Source organism: Apis florea, unplaced genomic scaffold (assembly GCF_048593485.1).
Source record: "Apis florea isolate Af1SG1 unplaced genomic scaffold, ASM4859348v1 contig_3696_pilon, whole genome shotgun sequence".
Taxonomy (NCBI): domain Eukaryota; kingdom Metazoa; phylum Arthropoda; class Insecta; order Hymenoptera; family Apidae; genus Apis; species Apis florea.
The window spans coordinates 3,777,045-3,792,559 of record NW_028256809.1 but is presented as its reverse complement, the minus strand read 5'-3'; the positions used below and the strand labels follow the sequence as shown (position 1 = coordinate 3,792,559).

At 32.0% G+C, this 15,515-nt stretch overlaps 1 protein-coding gene, 1 long non-coding RNA gene and 1 other non-coding gene across 5 annotated transcripts in view; 2 read left to right on the top strand and 1 right to left on the bottom strand.

Annotated features, from left to right (window-relative positions):
- Window positions 1–15,515, top strand: part of LOC105736597 (uncharacterized) — a 252,618-nt gene that overhangs the window by 6,997 nt on the left and 230,106 nt on the right. The window lies entirely within an intron of this gene.
- On the bottom strand, window positions 231–7,447 carry LOC100864803 (uncharacterized). The gene is made up of 7 exons (XM_086914585.1): window positions 7,372–7,447; window positions 5,630–5,732; window positions 4,865–4,996; window positions 2,695–3,134; window positions 1,692–1,917; window positions 1,358–1,616; window positions 231–1,012 (listed from the first exon to the last, which is right to left on the bottom strand). The coding sequence occupies exons 1-7, from the start codon at window positions 7,444–7,446 to the stop codon at window positions 406–408; spliced, it is 1,842 nt and encodes a 613-aa protein (XP_086770711.1). The 5' UTR covers window position 7,447; the 3' UTR covers window positions 231–405.
- Window positions 4,226–4,298, top strand: TRNAT-UGU (transfer RNA threonine (anticodon UGU)). Its single transcript has one exon. It is a non-coding gene; the product is annotated as a tRNA-Thr (tRNA).

Here is a 15,515-nt window from a genome sequence, read left to right as displayed (position 1 = left end):
TTGTCGTACTCGTTCCATCACATTTGTTTCAAATTTCGTTTAAATTCCACGTAAAAATGCAATCGTAACAAACTGCCACATAACAAACTATCTATCCTTTCTAAACGTGATCATTATTTTATACAATTTGCGCAATGTTCATTGAATTTTATACGTCGAATATTATAAATATTTAGTTTTTTTTTTTTTTTTTTTAACAAATATACGTTATCAAACAACAAGCGGCTGTATCAACTTGGATACAATAAATTTATCAATTTCTCAATATTCTATTAAACGTGTACCTAACGTGGAAAATTCAAACATTTTTCAAAAATCTTCTTTTTCCAATCATTCGCAATACACGTTTTATTTTATTTTAATCATATTCCATGTTCGATCAGATGATGATCGATAATCTTTCTTCTAAATTTCGTGCTCTTTTATGTACAATATCGTTTCTTTGTTTTTCACAAAATCATCCAATCTTTCATCCACGTTACGAATATTATTCCTCCCCTGTCTCTTCTGATCGTTAGATATTAAATTTTTCGTTCTTAACACAGCTTCATCGTACGTTTCAGTCTCGTCCATCTCGTCCCTCGAGCTCTCAACGTCGGTTTCGGCCACGTTCTCTAATTCAGGTTCCTCGAGTAAGGCATCAGCTTCTGTCGGTCCGTCGGACGGCACATTCGTTGCTATCTGTTCGTCCATATCGATCGCGTGGCTGTCGTCTGAATTGTCAGCGCGACTTTCTTCCGTGTCAAGTGACGTTGCTGTGAAATACTTGAATTCCGCCTCTGATCCCCCGCTCTCGATGACCGCTTGCGTGTTCAAAGAGTATCGGCTCGATTGAGCGTCTTTCTGGTGTCTTTCGAACGACGCCCTCTTATTGTCATCCGATCTAGAGTGATGCAGTTTCGGTTGCCGTTGTCTTCTCAGATTGTCACCGCTGCTCGCCCTTGATCTCATTTCCACATCGTCGGATAGATATTTAGCGCAATCGATACTGAATCTGTCCACTGACAATTTCCTGGGATAAATTTATCAAACATTTTTATTTACGCTTTCGAATTACGCTTTTTAATTATCAGTTATTATTATAATCTTGAATAATGAGAATTAATATTAAGAGAATGTTAATATTTTTTAGAAGGGTGAAAGTTTAAATTAGATTAAGAATTATTATATATCTTATATTTTATGTAAAAGATGGTTAAATTTAAATTTAAAAAAATTTAATTTGCCCCCGAATTGCAAAAGAATCAAATTTAAAATTATAAAAATTACTCTTTCTTAATTAAAAACGTGATAAAAGAAGATCTTCGATCGTAAGTTCTGTTGAAACTTTTTTAACGTGCATAATTCGTAACGTTACCTATAATCTCCTCTCCGAAAATCGGGACTTTTCCTGAATTCAAGGCTGGCTTTACGTTGGCCCATGCTTCTCTCGATCCTACGATCACTTCCACTTTTGTCGAATGACATTTTATGGAAGCTGGGCGAAGAGATTTTACGAAAATCTCTAGGTGATATTTTTGTAAGATCTTTCGACGCTGTCAATTCCTCTAATAATTTTATATCTATCGAATTTCTTTTCCTCGGTACAAAATCGTCTGGATATTTGCTATAGGCACCTGTACGGGAATAATTCGTAGTTCGTTAAAAATTCATTACAGGGGGAATAACATTTTCGCATAATCACGACTGACCTGATAATTTAGGCGAGTAACCGCGACCGGTCGGTGATTTAACAGCTTCATCAACTTCTTCGACGTAATCAACTTTCGTTTGTCGAAGCAGTTGATGACGCCTCGCTGTGTCCGATCTATCTTTAACTTTCAACGTAACTGGACCTTTATTAGGAATGTGCAAATCCATCGCCATTGAAACCTGGCTGCCTCCCATCTTTTGCTGATCCAAACTTTCTCTGCTGACCTATTCAGAAAATTACTTTGATTACGTGTACGTGATTGGCAAATGATGTAGAGGAATATCTGTACAAAATCGTGTAATTAAAATAGTATGATTTTATTAAAATTACGTTTATTAAGCGATTCCATAATTAGCACAAAATAATCGATAAAAGTGTAACGTAGAATGTGTAACAAATTCTTTTTTTTGATTTTCGATATGATGACAGTTTTCTAAATTAATAGCAACATTGGAAAATTATCCAACATGTGATATTTAATATTTGTACAAGTGCTACATGTTATATCTATTCTTTGAGAATTTATTTATTTTCTTTGTTTATCTTCAAGGTTTATCTCGTTCGTTAACTTTTGCTTTTTAATTCTTATTGTAAAAAAATCATAAAGCAATTTATGAACACTCAAACGAGTTTTATGCCGGTTTCAGTTCATACGGGCCTTATCTTATCTGCATACCAAGAGATACGTACATGTATATAAACGCATAAACTTTTATATTCAAGCATTAAATATTCGAATAGTACATGTTTGAAATCGATTCAAAGAACAATTTAAAACTAAGTAAAACATAATAATAATTTATTGTAGAGATGAATCAAATTTTGCCTCAAATTCAGTTTGAAGCATATATATTTTTTAACGATTCCGTTAAATAAAAATATTCACCTTAACAACAATTATTATAGCGAAAATTCTAATTAATTTTAAAGAAAAATTTTTGCAAAAATAAAAACACAATTTTGTACAGATCTCCCCTATTACCTTTCTATCTTTCTAATACCTGATGAGGACTGTAGCTCGGGTTATCAACGGAAAGGGCATGTCTTTGCAATAATTCCGGATTTAATAAAGCGCATCCAGCGTATTTTGACGTTCTTTTACGTGGTGATTTTTTGTCTATCAATGTTGGCGCGCTGGGACTCTTTTTAATCGAGTGGCCAGCCTGTTTCTCGTTCAATTCTTTCGAAAACTGCATGAACTCCGCGGTCAATTGTTTCCTCGAAACCTCGTGTATGCTTGGGCTCGGACTTCTGTTCACTTTGAACACGCCTAACTGATGATCCCATTTCGTCGTTTGACTTGACGTGGATCTACGGTTCCGTTGATTCCTCGTATTTTTTATTGTCGACGTTTGATTAAAACGGAAACGGGCCGGAACCACTTTGGCAGCGTTGTCACGGGCCTCGAAAGTCATTACACAGGCTGCCACCACGATAAATCCTGTGGGATTTTATCGCATTACCGAGGGATCACGGGTTACAAGTTCAAGTACTTCAGGTCATCGACTTAACCTATTAAGTAACCTAACGTTACTTTCATTTAGAGATCATGGAAAGAAAGCGTAAAATTTCAATAATTGTGATTTATAAATCGGAATTTCTTTTTTGATAAATTGATATTTGATATTTATCAAAAATCTCTTTTTTTCTTTCTTTTCAAAGTATGTACTTTGATTGTTCATTTTGTGAAAATTATAGGATTGTAAATAGATGAGATCTGGTATTTTTATTTAATTAAAGTTTCGATATTTTTTGAAGTACAGTTCAACGAAAGTAATTAATTCGTAACATAACGTCAGATATTTTAATTATTCTAGAAATAATTGAATGTATATTTCATAATATCAATTACACAAAAATCTTTTGCTTAATAATTAATTTAACTAATTAAAATTAATAATGATAAAGTATTATCAATGCGATAATCGAAGAATTTTCACGAATTAAAGCGAAATATGCTGTTAATTTGTTCTTTTTAATTATCCTTTTGTGTTGAAAAAATCAATTCGTGAAACGGATCAGAGAACAAAGCGTTGATAATGGACGGATTAAGTGGTCTCTAAAGGTTTTTGAACATTTTATCAGACAAGATGAAAAGAGATATGAAATTATTATCTTAATGTGTGGAATATATTTTAATTATTATAATTTTATTAATAAATTAAATTAAGTAAAGTTGTATTATAATGGAAATCATTAATTAATTTTAATTATTAAATATATATACCTTATAATATCAGTAATATTTTCTTTGGTATATATTATAATATATATTTGCTATTTAATAATAGCAATTTTTTCTATTAAATTCAAATTAACATAATTTGAGTTTTAATCGTATTATATACGCATTTAAGTAATTGTTATTGATTTTTTCAATTTTTAATGAAAATTATCTTATATTATATTATATTAATAGAAATAATTATTGATTTAGTTTAAAGTTTTTATATTTAATTAAAAATTCTTCGAAGAATATGTAAGAAGAATGTTTGGCGTTATGTACGATTTTCAAGACGTACCTAACCGTGAGCCTCCATAGCTCAGGGGTTAGAGCACTGGTCTTGTAAACCAGGGGTCGAGAGTTCAAATCTCTCTGGGGGCAAAACTTATTTTTTCATTTTTTTTTCCAGAAAAAAAAATGACATATGTAGTACATTGTTTCAGACAACAAATCAAATATCATTTTTTGTTTTATTATTAAATAAGTTAAACTTTCAGCAATAGATACTCTATTTTGTTTGTTATATTTCCATACACTATTTCATTTCATTATATTTGTGCTGTTGTACGATTATATTTTCTATTTCGTTTTTTAACGAATGTATATAGATATAACAATTCATTAGAAACTTTTATAAAATATTGACGCAATTTTTCAATTTTTTAATATTCCTTTTTAATTTTATCATTGCAAAATGTCGACTGCTTTGATCATTTGTTAAATTTTATATTTCCACGTATTATTGGAATTTACGTTTATTCAATGTTCGAAATGTTAGTTTTAATTTAATGTATACATTGTAAATAGTAAATTTCTTTAAAGTAATTTTGCTATCGAAACGATGACACAGTCCATAGTCATAACGTAATTTTTAACTATTATAAAATGGATAGAGAAATATCATTGGAGAATATCATTCTAAACATTCTATAAAATGTTACCATTACCTCCCACGCCCATTACAATTGGACCAGCATAACTGAGGTTATTCAGATGAAATCCACGTGATTCATTCTTCACTCTTATTGTTAGGTTACCTCTGATCTCTTGAGCCACGGATAGCTGATCTGCGAAGTATCCTACATGATATGCAGACATAAAATTCTTTGATATTCCGAGAAAAAAAAATAGGCACGTTATGATTCAACGATTATTACAATCGTTGAATCAAATTATTCGAATATATATGTTTGATCATCGGAGTAATAATAGTTTCAATTCAGATGCTATTTATATTAATAATATTATTAATCCCTATTGAACTAGATTTGATTGGAAATTGATAATTTATTTCTATTCATGCTGATAAAGTCGCAAATTTGTATAGATATTATAAAATTGTTACAAGCATTGAGGAAAAAGCAAATCATTAATCAATATCATGCATCTATTATATCTCTCATAATATATTAACCCTTTCGCTACTATTAAAAAACTGATTTATATTCTTTAATTATACAGAACACACATATACAAGTATATATAATTCTACTTGTATATCTTAGATACTTGGAAAAAAAAAACAAATGCTTTTACACGCATTACTCTCGTCGTAACGAAAGAGTTAATAATTACGTATTTATGTAGTTTTAAAGCGAAAGGTGTTTGATATATTAAACGCAATTTGTTGAGTTATTTTCACGTTATTCTCAAGTAGATCGTAACAGTAATAATGTTAATGGAAATTGATTAGTCCCCGGAGTTCTACTCACCTATGGTCGCCATGCAAGCTCCTAAAAGCATTAGTAGCAGACCAATTCCGAGAGCTTTGCAGGCGTACCACAAGCATCGTGTTGTCACCTTGCCTCTCACCACCTATTCGATTTAATTGCTTTTGTTAACAGTTAATAACCTGGATGATGTCTCGCTGGTCATGGATGCTTTATCATCGTTTCGTTTTAGTTAGCTTTAGTTAGACTGTTGAAATCAGATTTGACACTTTATGCGATGTCGATGTCATCATATTCGAATGTTTAATTTATCTTCATATATCATAATTATTAAACGATTGATAATACATCAAAAATTTGTACAATCACTTTTGGATTTATTTAAGTTTTATGATAATATTTAATATATTTCTATTTGTGTGATCATTTCTTTTTTTTTTTTTTTCTTTTTTTTTTCAAATTAGTGTTGTAAAGTATATTTCTTGCCACAAGAAATCTACTAAGTGATCTAATTTTAAACGATTAATATCTACGATTAATTAAGAAAGATAATAAATTGATTCTAGGCTACAGCTTAGAAAGATTGGAGAAAATTGTAGAAAAATACCAAGTAGCATAAAATTAAGAAGTTTTGATATAAAGTTAATAAAATTTTGAAGCATGCTTCTTTCTAATTATCGGATATGTAAAAGTGGGTTAAAATTATTCGAGTAAAATATATAACTTCGGTGTAATTAAGAAACGTAATTAGATTTTCATTTGCACGAAATTATTTCCTCGTTAACGTGTTGTTCCTCGTATTGCAAATATAGATGTAACAGTCGCGTTTGTATGCACATCCGAGCTTCTGTTTGCATATACACTTGAACAATATCGCATACTCGCGAATAATATCATCTCTTTGCGGGTACTGTGAGAAGAGAACTCGTGTTTCACTTTCCAGATTACACATGAAGATTATTTGGATAATAATTTTTTTCGTGAAAGGCATATTCTATTTCTCTCTCAGAAAAATGAAAATCGATTATTCATGCTCATTGTTTGTTTCGAATTGGACCGAATCGGGCCAATATTTGATCAATGCAAATAACAAGTGGATATTCGCAAAAATTTTATACAAATAATTAAAAAATAGAATGGTTCAAAATTTGAGAAGAAACGTCGAATTGGAATGATTTGGAAATAATATCGCAAGAAATATTATTTATGATTTCTTTTTTAAAATTAAAAAAAAAAACGAATCTTTCGTGTCTTATGTTAATGTTATTTTATTCAGTATATTTTCTTTCTTAGAAAATATATTGACACAGTTCAGTTTTAGATCAATTTATGCAGATGTAGTCGTGTCTATTACTATACATGCTCTATTTATATGCAATATGTATCTATAACAAAACATAATCGATCGAAAGAAAATGAACGAATTTCTATTAAACAAAAAAAAAAAAAAAAAAAAAAGAAAGGATTACTTATGCAAATTTGTAATTGAATATGTATGATCGCACGTATTTTGTTCTATTTAATATATGACCAAAATTATTTTCATTTACTCGTAAATACAAAATTATTATAATAAATAATAACAGTAATATAAGTTTAAAAAATGTAATTTACAATTTAAATAGAAATTTTATTAAAATTATGATACAAATTCAATATGAAAGAGGGATAAAAGATAGGGAGATTCGTGTATTTAAAAATAAATGAGTAGATTCGAGTAGATTCTTAGCGAGATACGTGTATTAATTTTAAAGGTACTTTGTACTTGGAAGTTTGAAACCAACCTGAACATTCCAGTGAGCTCCTGGACCGCAGGCTCTTCTCTGCGTCCCTTGCCAATGGATGCTTCCTTGGGGCATTTTGCACTCCTAAAGTTGGAATAAATCCTGCATTATTAACACGAGTTAGCGTCGTAGTAGATTTAATAAAAGATAATGTTCCGGGGCGCGGTTAAAGTGAAAAGTTGGTTGGCCGCAAGTTGAGCTAGCCGAAGCTGGACCAAAGATATCAATAGAAATAATTGCTCCAAGAATGGAAACGAAGCGTTCATTACAAATTTCTTTTTTATAGGTATATTTTTCGTCGTTATATCGTTATGAATTCCATCGAACATTTCTGAGGGAATTTGCATCAATTCTTAATTTTTCAATATCGAAAAACATTAAGCAAACTCTTAACCAATTCAACGACCTTATAGAACTTATAGAAAATGATCAAAAATTGAAGAAAATAAATATATTTCTTCGTTCATCTCTACTATTCCAATTCAATAGGATAACAGGCCATTAGAAAACGAACATAACATTTTTCTGATTCGATTTCATTGAATGCGTCAATTCCATGCACCATTTACTACCAAACATTTCTCGTAAACAAGTTACGTCTATGACTCGCTCGAAAATAGAGTACCAGCTCGCCCGCTACCTCATTTCATTTAACAGAAGGCGAAACTTCTTGCTCCACGTCGCTTTAATACAACTTCGTGATACAGCGCACGCCTCGTCATTTACCATCCTCTCGTGCCCATTCACTTTTACATAAGGAGAGTAGATATACATAACCGTGGGGCGTGCATAACGCGTTTGTGCAAAATTATCTGTCAATTTTCGTACATACGCCGTGCACAACAGCGTACGTACAGTGGTAACAGGGAAGCATTGTTGTTCGTCCATGTTTCATATCTCTTCCACCAAGTAGAAAGTTCTCACTTTGTATCGATCTAAATCCTTCTTTACGCAATCTATGTTTACAACCGGAAACTTATCTATTTTCTTATCACAGGCTTAGCCGGGATTCGAGATCTATTCGAGCTCGATTGCGGTTTCAAGTCCGCGTCTCGAGGGTTTATATATATATATATATTGGTACTGTCCTTTGAATTTTATCGTTTCCAATATTCACGGGATATTTCGTGAGAAAATAAGTGTATATGAGAGAGTTGAGGATAGTGTTTTTAAATCGATTCGTGACTCTCCTTTTATGACAAATTGTAACGTGTCGTCCTTTTTCTAAATTCTTTTTATGAAAGTTAGATTTCTGAAGATTTTTGTAATCTTTTAATGGAATTTTAATTCTTGGAAATAGCAAAAATTATTATTTATTTTTCTTAATATATTTTTTTTGAGATGTGATTTAGATGATGTATGTATATATTTAATATTCATAAGATAATAGTATTTGAATCTTTGAAACAATATTGACAATCAATAGGTAGAATTTACACACGATTTATAAAGAAAATGAATTTTGTATTAAGATTTCGCGTAGTAAATTACAACAATGAGTGTATCAAACAATGTGGAAACAAAGCAGGAATATCTCAAAGCATGAGTACGTCAATTCATAATTTACATTTGTGAATGGTTTATTGAAATGAAAATAAGATACATCGAATGCCTCGTAGATAGAAGGGAAATAAAATTTTGTTTTATCATAAATATCCATTTCGCACAATCAGAAATATTTATTTATAATAATATTATCGTGTCGTGAATGATGAAAAATTTAAAATATTTTTTAATATCGTCCAGTTTATTTTATACATGTAAATATAAATATTTTTATATTTTGAAGAATCAATAATTTATTCACATTTGACTAATATATTTTTATTATCAAATAAAAAAGTTTAAATTTCGGATATTTAACACAAATAGTTCACAAAGTGTAAGAAACGCGTATCGTAAGTCCTAGAAATGTTATCATTTTATTAAAAATTGTGCGATACAAACACAAAAAGTGGTATTGCACAATCCAACGTTTTGTTTTTTATTCGTATAACATATTCGTCTGAAAAAAATTTTTATCTCTTCCTATTCGAATAAAATATTGTAGGTCAAACACGAAGCAAGTTCCATTGTGAATAAAGTGAACTCTTTCGATACATAAAAAGATTCATTACAATTAAAGTGATTTAACCTCGACACGTTTTGCACTTTTAAATTCTTTTGACGATTGCTATTTTCTCTCTATTGATCAATCTTGGAAATCAAGAATGCTCGAACGAAACTTTCTATTTTTTTCCTTTCCAAATTATAGTTCAGAAAAAAATGAGAAAGAGAATAAGAATCAAACGAAGAAAAACGTTAAAAAAATTTTTATACTATGATAAAAGAATAATTAAATTTCTTATTTTGAATTTTTCATAATTTAATTGCACCGTCAAAGAGTCAAATATTAAATATCTCTATAATTCATATTTAGTCGTGCAAAAGGAAGTCACGTATCCGTAACAAAGAGAAAACCTTAAATAAAGTAAATAACGAATTCCATTGGTTGTCAAGGATTGGTTGCTGTAACGATCGAACCCAGCCATTTCCATTTGCATAACCACGACCTTCGGCCGCATTGCACTGTTCTTCTTTGTCCAATTCGACCACGGTTGCGACTAACGGTACTGTCCCTTTGAATAATGCATTTCGAGAGAGAGAGAGAGAGAGATTTAATATATTCCAGTAACTCTTTCTCGATATTTTTACGCGAATATTTGATCGTCGAAGGAAGATTCTTCCATTCCATTCTTCCATTTACGAGATTATTTGCGATGGTCGAACGAATCCTCTGGTACACCGGAGTGAAAAGGATGATATTCGGCTTTTAAGTTCATCCCTCCTCCCTCCACGCCCCCAAAGCGATGTTTTAATATGCGGAGAGCAGGATTGCTTTTGTGATTAAACTTCATCCTGCGGAGGTGCTTTTTTGCTAACGATGGGGGAAACGTTCACGTGAGATAAGAAAATTTAAAGGAAGAAAATGCAAACTGTTCAGAGCAACATGGTATGATACGGAATGTTAGAGAAATGGTGGTATAAATTGGAAAAAAAAGTGATGAATAAACGCGTCAAGAGTTAAATGGAAAACTTTTTTTTTATACTTTAAGCTTTATTTTTGGATAAATCGATGTTGGAGATTCGTCGATTATTTACCTATATTTTCACGTAATTTGGTAGATATCGTTCTAATATTTTGTATTGTTTGTTTTGTATTGTTGCATTTATCATATGAGATAATAGAAGTATTTTTTTACCGAAGATTTTTTTCTAATGCAAGGATTTTTTGAAATTATTTTTAATTCTTTTTGTTCTGGTCTGCGTAATATATGCTTTTGTGCACGCTTTCCGTAGTATCAATAATTTTTTCTTTTTAATAATTTTTTAATTTTTAATAAAATTAGATTAACGTTAGGCTTTTCGTTCAATAGTTTTTCATATATTAGATGGTTTAGATAATTTTTCTATTATTACAATTATACGTATTATTTATTATTGCGAACGTATTTTTGTGATATTTCATTAAATAATTTTTTAATTTTTAATAAAATTAGATTAACGTTAGGTTTTTCGTTCAATAGTTTTTCATATATTAGATGGTTTAGATAATTTTTCTATTATTACAATTATACGTATTATTTATTATTGTGAACGTATTTTTGTGATATTTCATTGAATAATTTTTTTTTTATTATTTATTTATGCGTATTATTAATTTCTGTGTACGCTTTTTTGTTTTTTTGTTAATTTATGAGTTTCTGCTAATTTAATTGTACTCTGCGTATTATTTATTTCTGTGAACGCTTTTCAGAGTATTTTGTATTTTGTAAAGTTTTTAAACAGTTATCAGTTTTTAAATATTTTCTAATTCATAATTAAACTATTAATAATTCATAATTTCCATTCAACGTAGCACATAAAATATTCGACAGTAGATTCATTGATAAAAATTAATTATCAAGTTCAGCTATTTTAGAAAATTACTTTTTTAAAACCTTCTCTATCGATTTTCTAATATTCTGTATATATACGTATATATCGTGCTTCTGAAAATTTTTCAATTATTTTTTCACAATTCTCTCTGAATTTGAAAAGAGAATATCTTAATTTTAAATCTTCCACTTTGCTTATAAAGTTTTTATGAATCGCAAAACCAGTTATGATCGTGTATCTTCCTGCGTTAAAATCAACTAAAAAATTTAATCACACGTTTCACAATGCATACAAAGTTAAACAAGATTAAAAATAATTCTCGGGAAGAATTACATTTCAGTCCACGTAAATATAAAATTAAATCAAATTAGATGAAATGGAATCGCCAATATTCCACGTTTACATCAAGAAATCATCGAAATCGAAATAAGCAAAAAACAAATTTTCTATTTCTCTACTCACCTTCCCGCCACACCGTGTTCCTTATCGCACCATCCTCTACTCTTCTCCTCGACGACCAATATTCGCGCGCGTCTCTTCCAACATTTCCTCCTTTCGAACGTCCATTAAAATATACTGTTAAACGTACCAGTCTCACAAATCTTCAAAGAATATAGCAGACCGATCCCTTCGATCGAGATCAATTATCAAACAAAATTTAAAAACCACGTTGTTGTCACAATAGAATCGTTCCCTCGTATGTATCAATACGGAGGAGTTTTATTTTTATTCCAACACGTGGCACGCGAGAAACACCGGCGAGACGAGAAAACGAGGAATGCACTCAGACAAACGTGCCTCTTGAACCACGTTTGTCATTTCAACGACTTCTCCTCGAGGGTTATTCCTCCCCTAATTCCGTAATTAACCGACTGTCTGAGCGAATTGCCAATTAATCCTGCAATGGGCGAATTTCATTCACACCCGCGATCCTCTTTGCCGTTGCCCTTTTGTTGAGCCGAAACGGTTTTTCCCCGACGTTTCGAAATTCGGACAGAGTATCGATTCAACCGCACGCACAGAGCGTTAGACACTCTGGGATAATTTTGTAACTGGGGCGGCCGGATGAAGTTTCGAAAAAAAAAAAAAAAAAAAAAAGAAGGAATACTCTTTGATATTTATCTCGTTTCGACTCGTTTCACGAAGTCTCCACTTTGAGAAGTCCCTTTTCTGTTTGATATTTTTTTTCTTTTAATGGATTCATTCGTCCCTCTCCCTCTCGCTTCTTTGCACGAGATGCTTGTAAATGGTTGCGGCTTGCTTCTTTTCACGAGAGAACCTGATAGATGCGTCTCTCTCTCTTTTTTTTTTTTTTTAAAGTGGTTCAATTGTCGTGTTGTGTTTTGGACGAGAGTTTTCATTCAATGGAGCAATTGTTTTTGGTATTTTTAGTTTTTTTAAGAATTATTCTTTCTATAAATTTGATGGACTTTTTTTTCGTTGATGAAAGTTTGCGGTCTTTTCAACGCTTCGCGAGGGCAGCTCGAAAGCATTCGGCACGCCGATTTTATCCGACAATTTGCAATCAGATTTATCGTAGATTAAATTGAACGGGGTTTCATCATATTATAGTGTAATCAGGGAAGTCAGAGTCATTTACCACCTAGCAATCGATTGCTCCAATTTTCCATATCCATTCCGAATTTCCAGATTCTATTTATTCGTATCTGTGCTGTGCATTATTTCTCGTGCTGTTTTTAATATCATCAATACTCGTTTATTCATCTGTTATCGGTATATCTCTTTCGCATACGCGCAAATATTTCTTACATTTATTTTTCTCTCGTATCTTTTAATTATTATATTTTAATGAATTATTAAATCCTTAAGTTATTTAAAAAAATAGGGGATAGAAAAGAATTAAAACAATAATATTCGAACAACAATAATCGTTAATAATAATCAGCGATAAATTTAGAAATTTATCTCGAAAAAAAGAAATACCTTTTGCTCCCTTCCTCCAATTTTAAAATTTCCTTTAGAACGCAAAAAGATGCGCAAAAAACTTCACTTCTTCATCGACGCATCGATTTTTCTTCTTTCCATCTCTTCCACATCCTCGTTGCTCCTCTTCTGGACGATCTTGGATGTTCGACCGATCGACAAATAGGCCCGTTTCACTCTCCGAACATCCATCCCCATTCGAGAAACAAATCGAATCGAATAATATTCGAATTAATCCAATTCCCTCCTCCTTTTTCCTTCTCACGCACGATCCTGCGACTGATTAGCCGGGACCTGCTGAACCCGCACTGGATCATCATCCATGACTCTTCCCACCACGATAATTCCCTCCCTTCGTACCACCTTACGGGACACGCGTTGCCCACGGCTTTCCAACTTCGACGTGCATAAACCACGAGGCGAAGCCGCTCGTCTCCCAACAACCGGCCGAGCACCGATTATTTATCAGTCTATCGAGAGTCTATCCCCCTTCTGGCGGGATTCTCTTCTTATCTCAGGGATATCTCACAATCTTTTGCAAAATAAATAAAATAAGAAATAAAATAAAATAAAATAAGACAAACCACTGTATAAGTAAATGAAAGCAAGGAAAAAGAAAGAAGGAAAAACAAATCAACAACAATAGAAACTTTAATAATCCGTTCACTGAACCACGATCAGAAGGTTGATCGAGGAAGCTTTTGATCGCCGACTGTGTTACGAACCGATTCTCCCGATTCTCTCCTCTCCTCTCTCATTCAACGTTACGTTTCAACGATTGATTCTTCGTCCCAGAACGAGAAACGAGTTGCGGAAACGAGGGGCTGGAAAACGTTACTAAATCACCGCCAGGATCAGGGACTCGGGGGACGACGATCAACGATGCCGCTCGAGGGAGTGTCTCCGTGTACTCCTCCAGCATCACCTGTTGGTATCGTATCCCGGTCACGGCCTATACAGGGTGGCACGGGCAAAATCTGCTCGGGCCGCTAGGCACGCTTGCGCGAACGCAGATCGATGTGTTATATCGCACGCTCTCTTCCACGGATCCTCCTATCCTCTGCTCTCTCTCTCCCTCTCTCTGCCCCTGTCTCTCGTCCACGAAATGAGACGGGGCGACACGTCGACGCTTATCGTCGATTTGACGAGTGCCATTGTATCGCTATCGGACGCTGTTTCGTGTCATCTTTTTTTCCTCCCCTTTTTTCTTTTCGGGAGGGAGGTGGCTCGATGAAATTTTTTTCCCTACCTTTCGATCGTTTTCCAAGGGTTAGAAAGATAGGGCTAGAGAGTGGTTTGAGAGAGGAAGAGAGACAGATATATTTATATATGTACAACGATGATTTCTTTTTGGAGGAGGAATTTTGATCTTGATTTTCGAGTTTTTTTTTTTTCTTTTGGTTCGATTGGCTTTTTTTCTGGCAGTTTGTTCCGGTTTATTGATTATTGTGGATGCTTTTTATCCATCTGTTTCGATTTCTTTTTTTTTATTTTAAGATTTGGAATACCTTAATATTGAACATTTTTAAATATTTTTATTATTTTAAAATTTGTTCTTTTAAATACATCATTTCATCTTTTCTTTTTTTTTTTTTTTTTTTTACTTCGAAGCTATATTTTTGCGAGTCGAACGGCGGTTTCGAAGATTTGTTTGAAAAAAAGTAAACTGTTTTCTTTAATATTTTAGAATTCTTTATTTTAAGAATTTTTCTTCGATTTTTTTTTTTTTTGTGAAATAAAAGATTCCTGATACTTTCGTTATTCTAGAATTCTTTTTCTCTATTTCTAAGTTTCTTTTGCCTCTTCGTTTAATTAAGATTTCGAATGCTTTTTGATATTCGATTCGAAATGGAAAATTCTTCATATCTTATCGTTATTTTTATACGAAACGATATTTTTATTGCACATATTAAAACATATGAAAAAGAAGGATTGAATGTTCGATCGATTTTTCATTATAGATTCTAATATTTTTCTTTGGACCGCACTTTTGCGACGGATGACTTCCCTCGATGAGAAATTGCTGATCAGTTCATTGGCTCGTAAAACATTGATACCAACTACTTTTTGTTCCTTTCTGGGTGTATTATTAACTTGATCTTCCTTTCCAGGCATATTATTAACTTTATCAGACTTAAGAAAACTTTGTTTTGCGAAAAATATTTTTTAAAAGGTTAGATGGTAAGAGTTCATCCGATGTTGCGACATCATCCTACGTTTTACAAAGAAAAAAAATATAAATATAAAATTACGCTATTTAAAAAATTTTTCAATAAATAAGA

What these genes read in the sequence shown, in the direction of transcription:
- LOC100864803 (XM_086914585.1), bottom strand. Translation starts at nt 7,446, where the DNA reads ATGCCCCAAGGAAGCATCCATTGGCAAGGGACGCAGAGAAGAGCCTGC. An exon ending in CGAGCTACAGTCCTCATCAG is followed by an intron (nt 1,918 to 2,694) that starts GTATTAGAAAGA and finishes TTTTCTGAATAG; the next exon opens with GTCAGCAGAGAAAGTTTGGA. An exon ending in TTTCGGAGAGGAGATTATAG is followed by an intron (nt 1,013 to 1,357) that starts GTAACGTTACGA and finishes AATTTATCCCAG; the next exon opens with GAAATTGTCAGTGGACAGAT.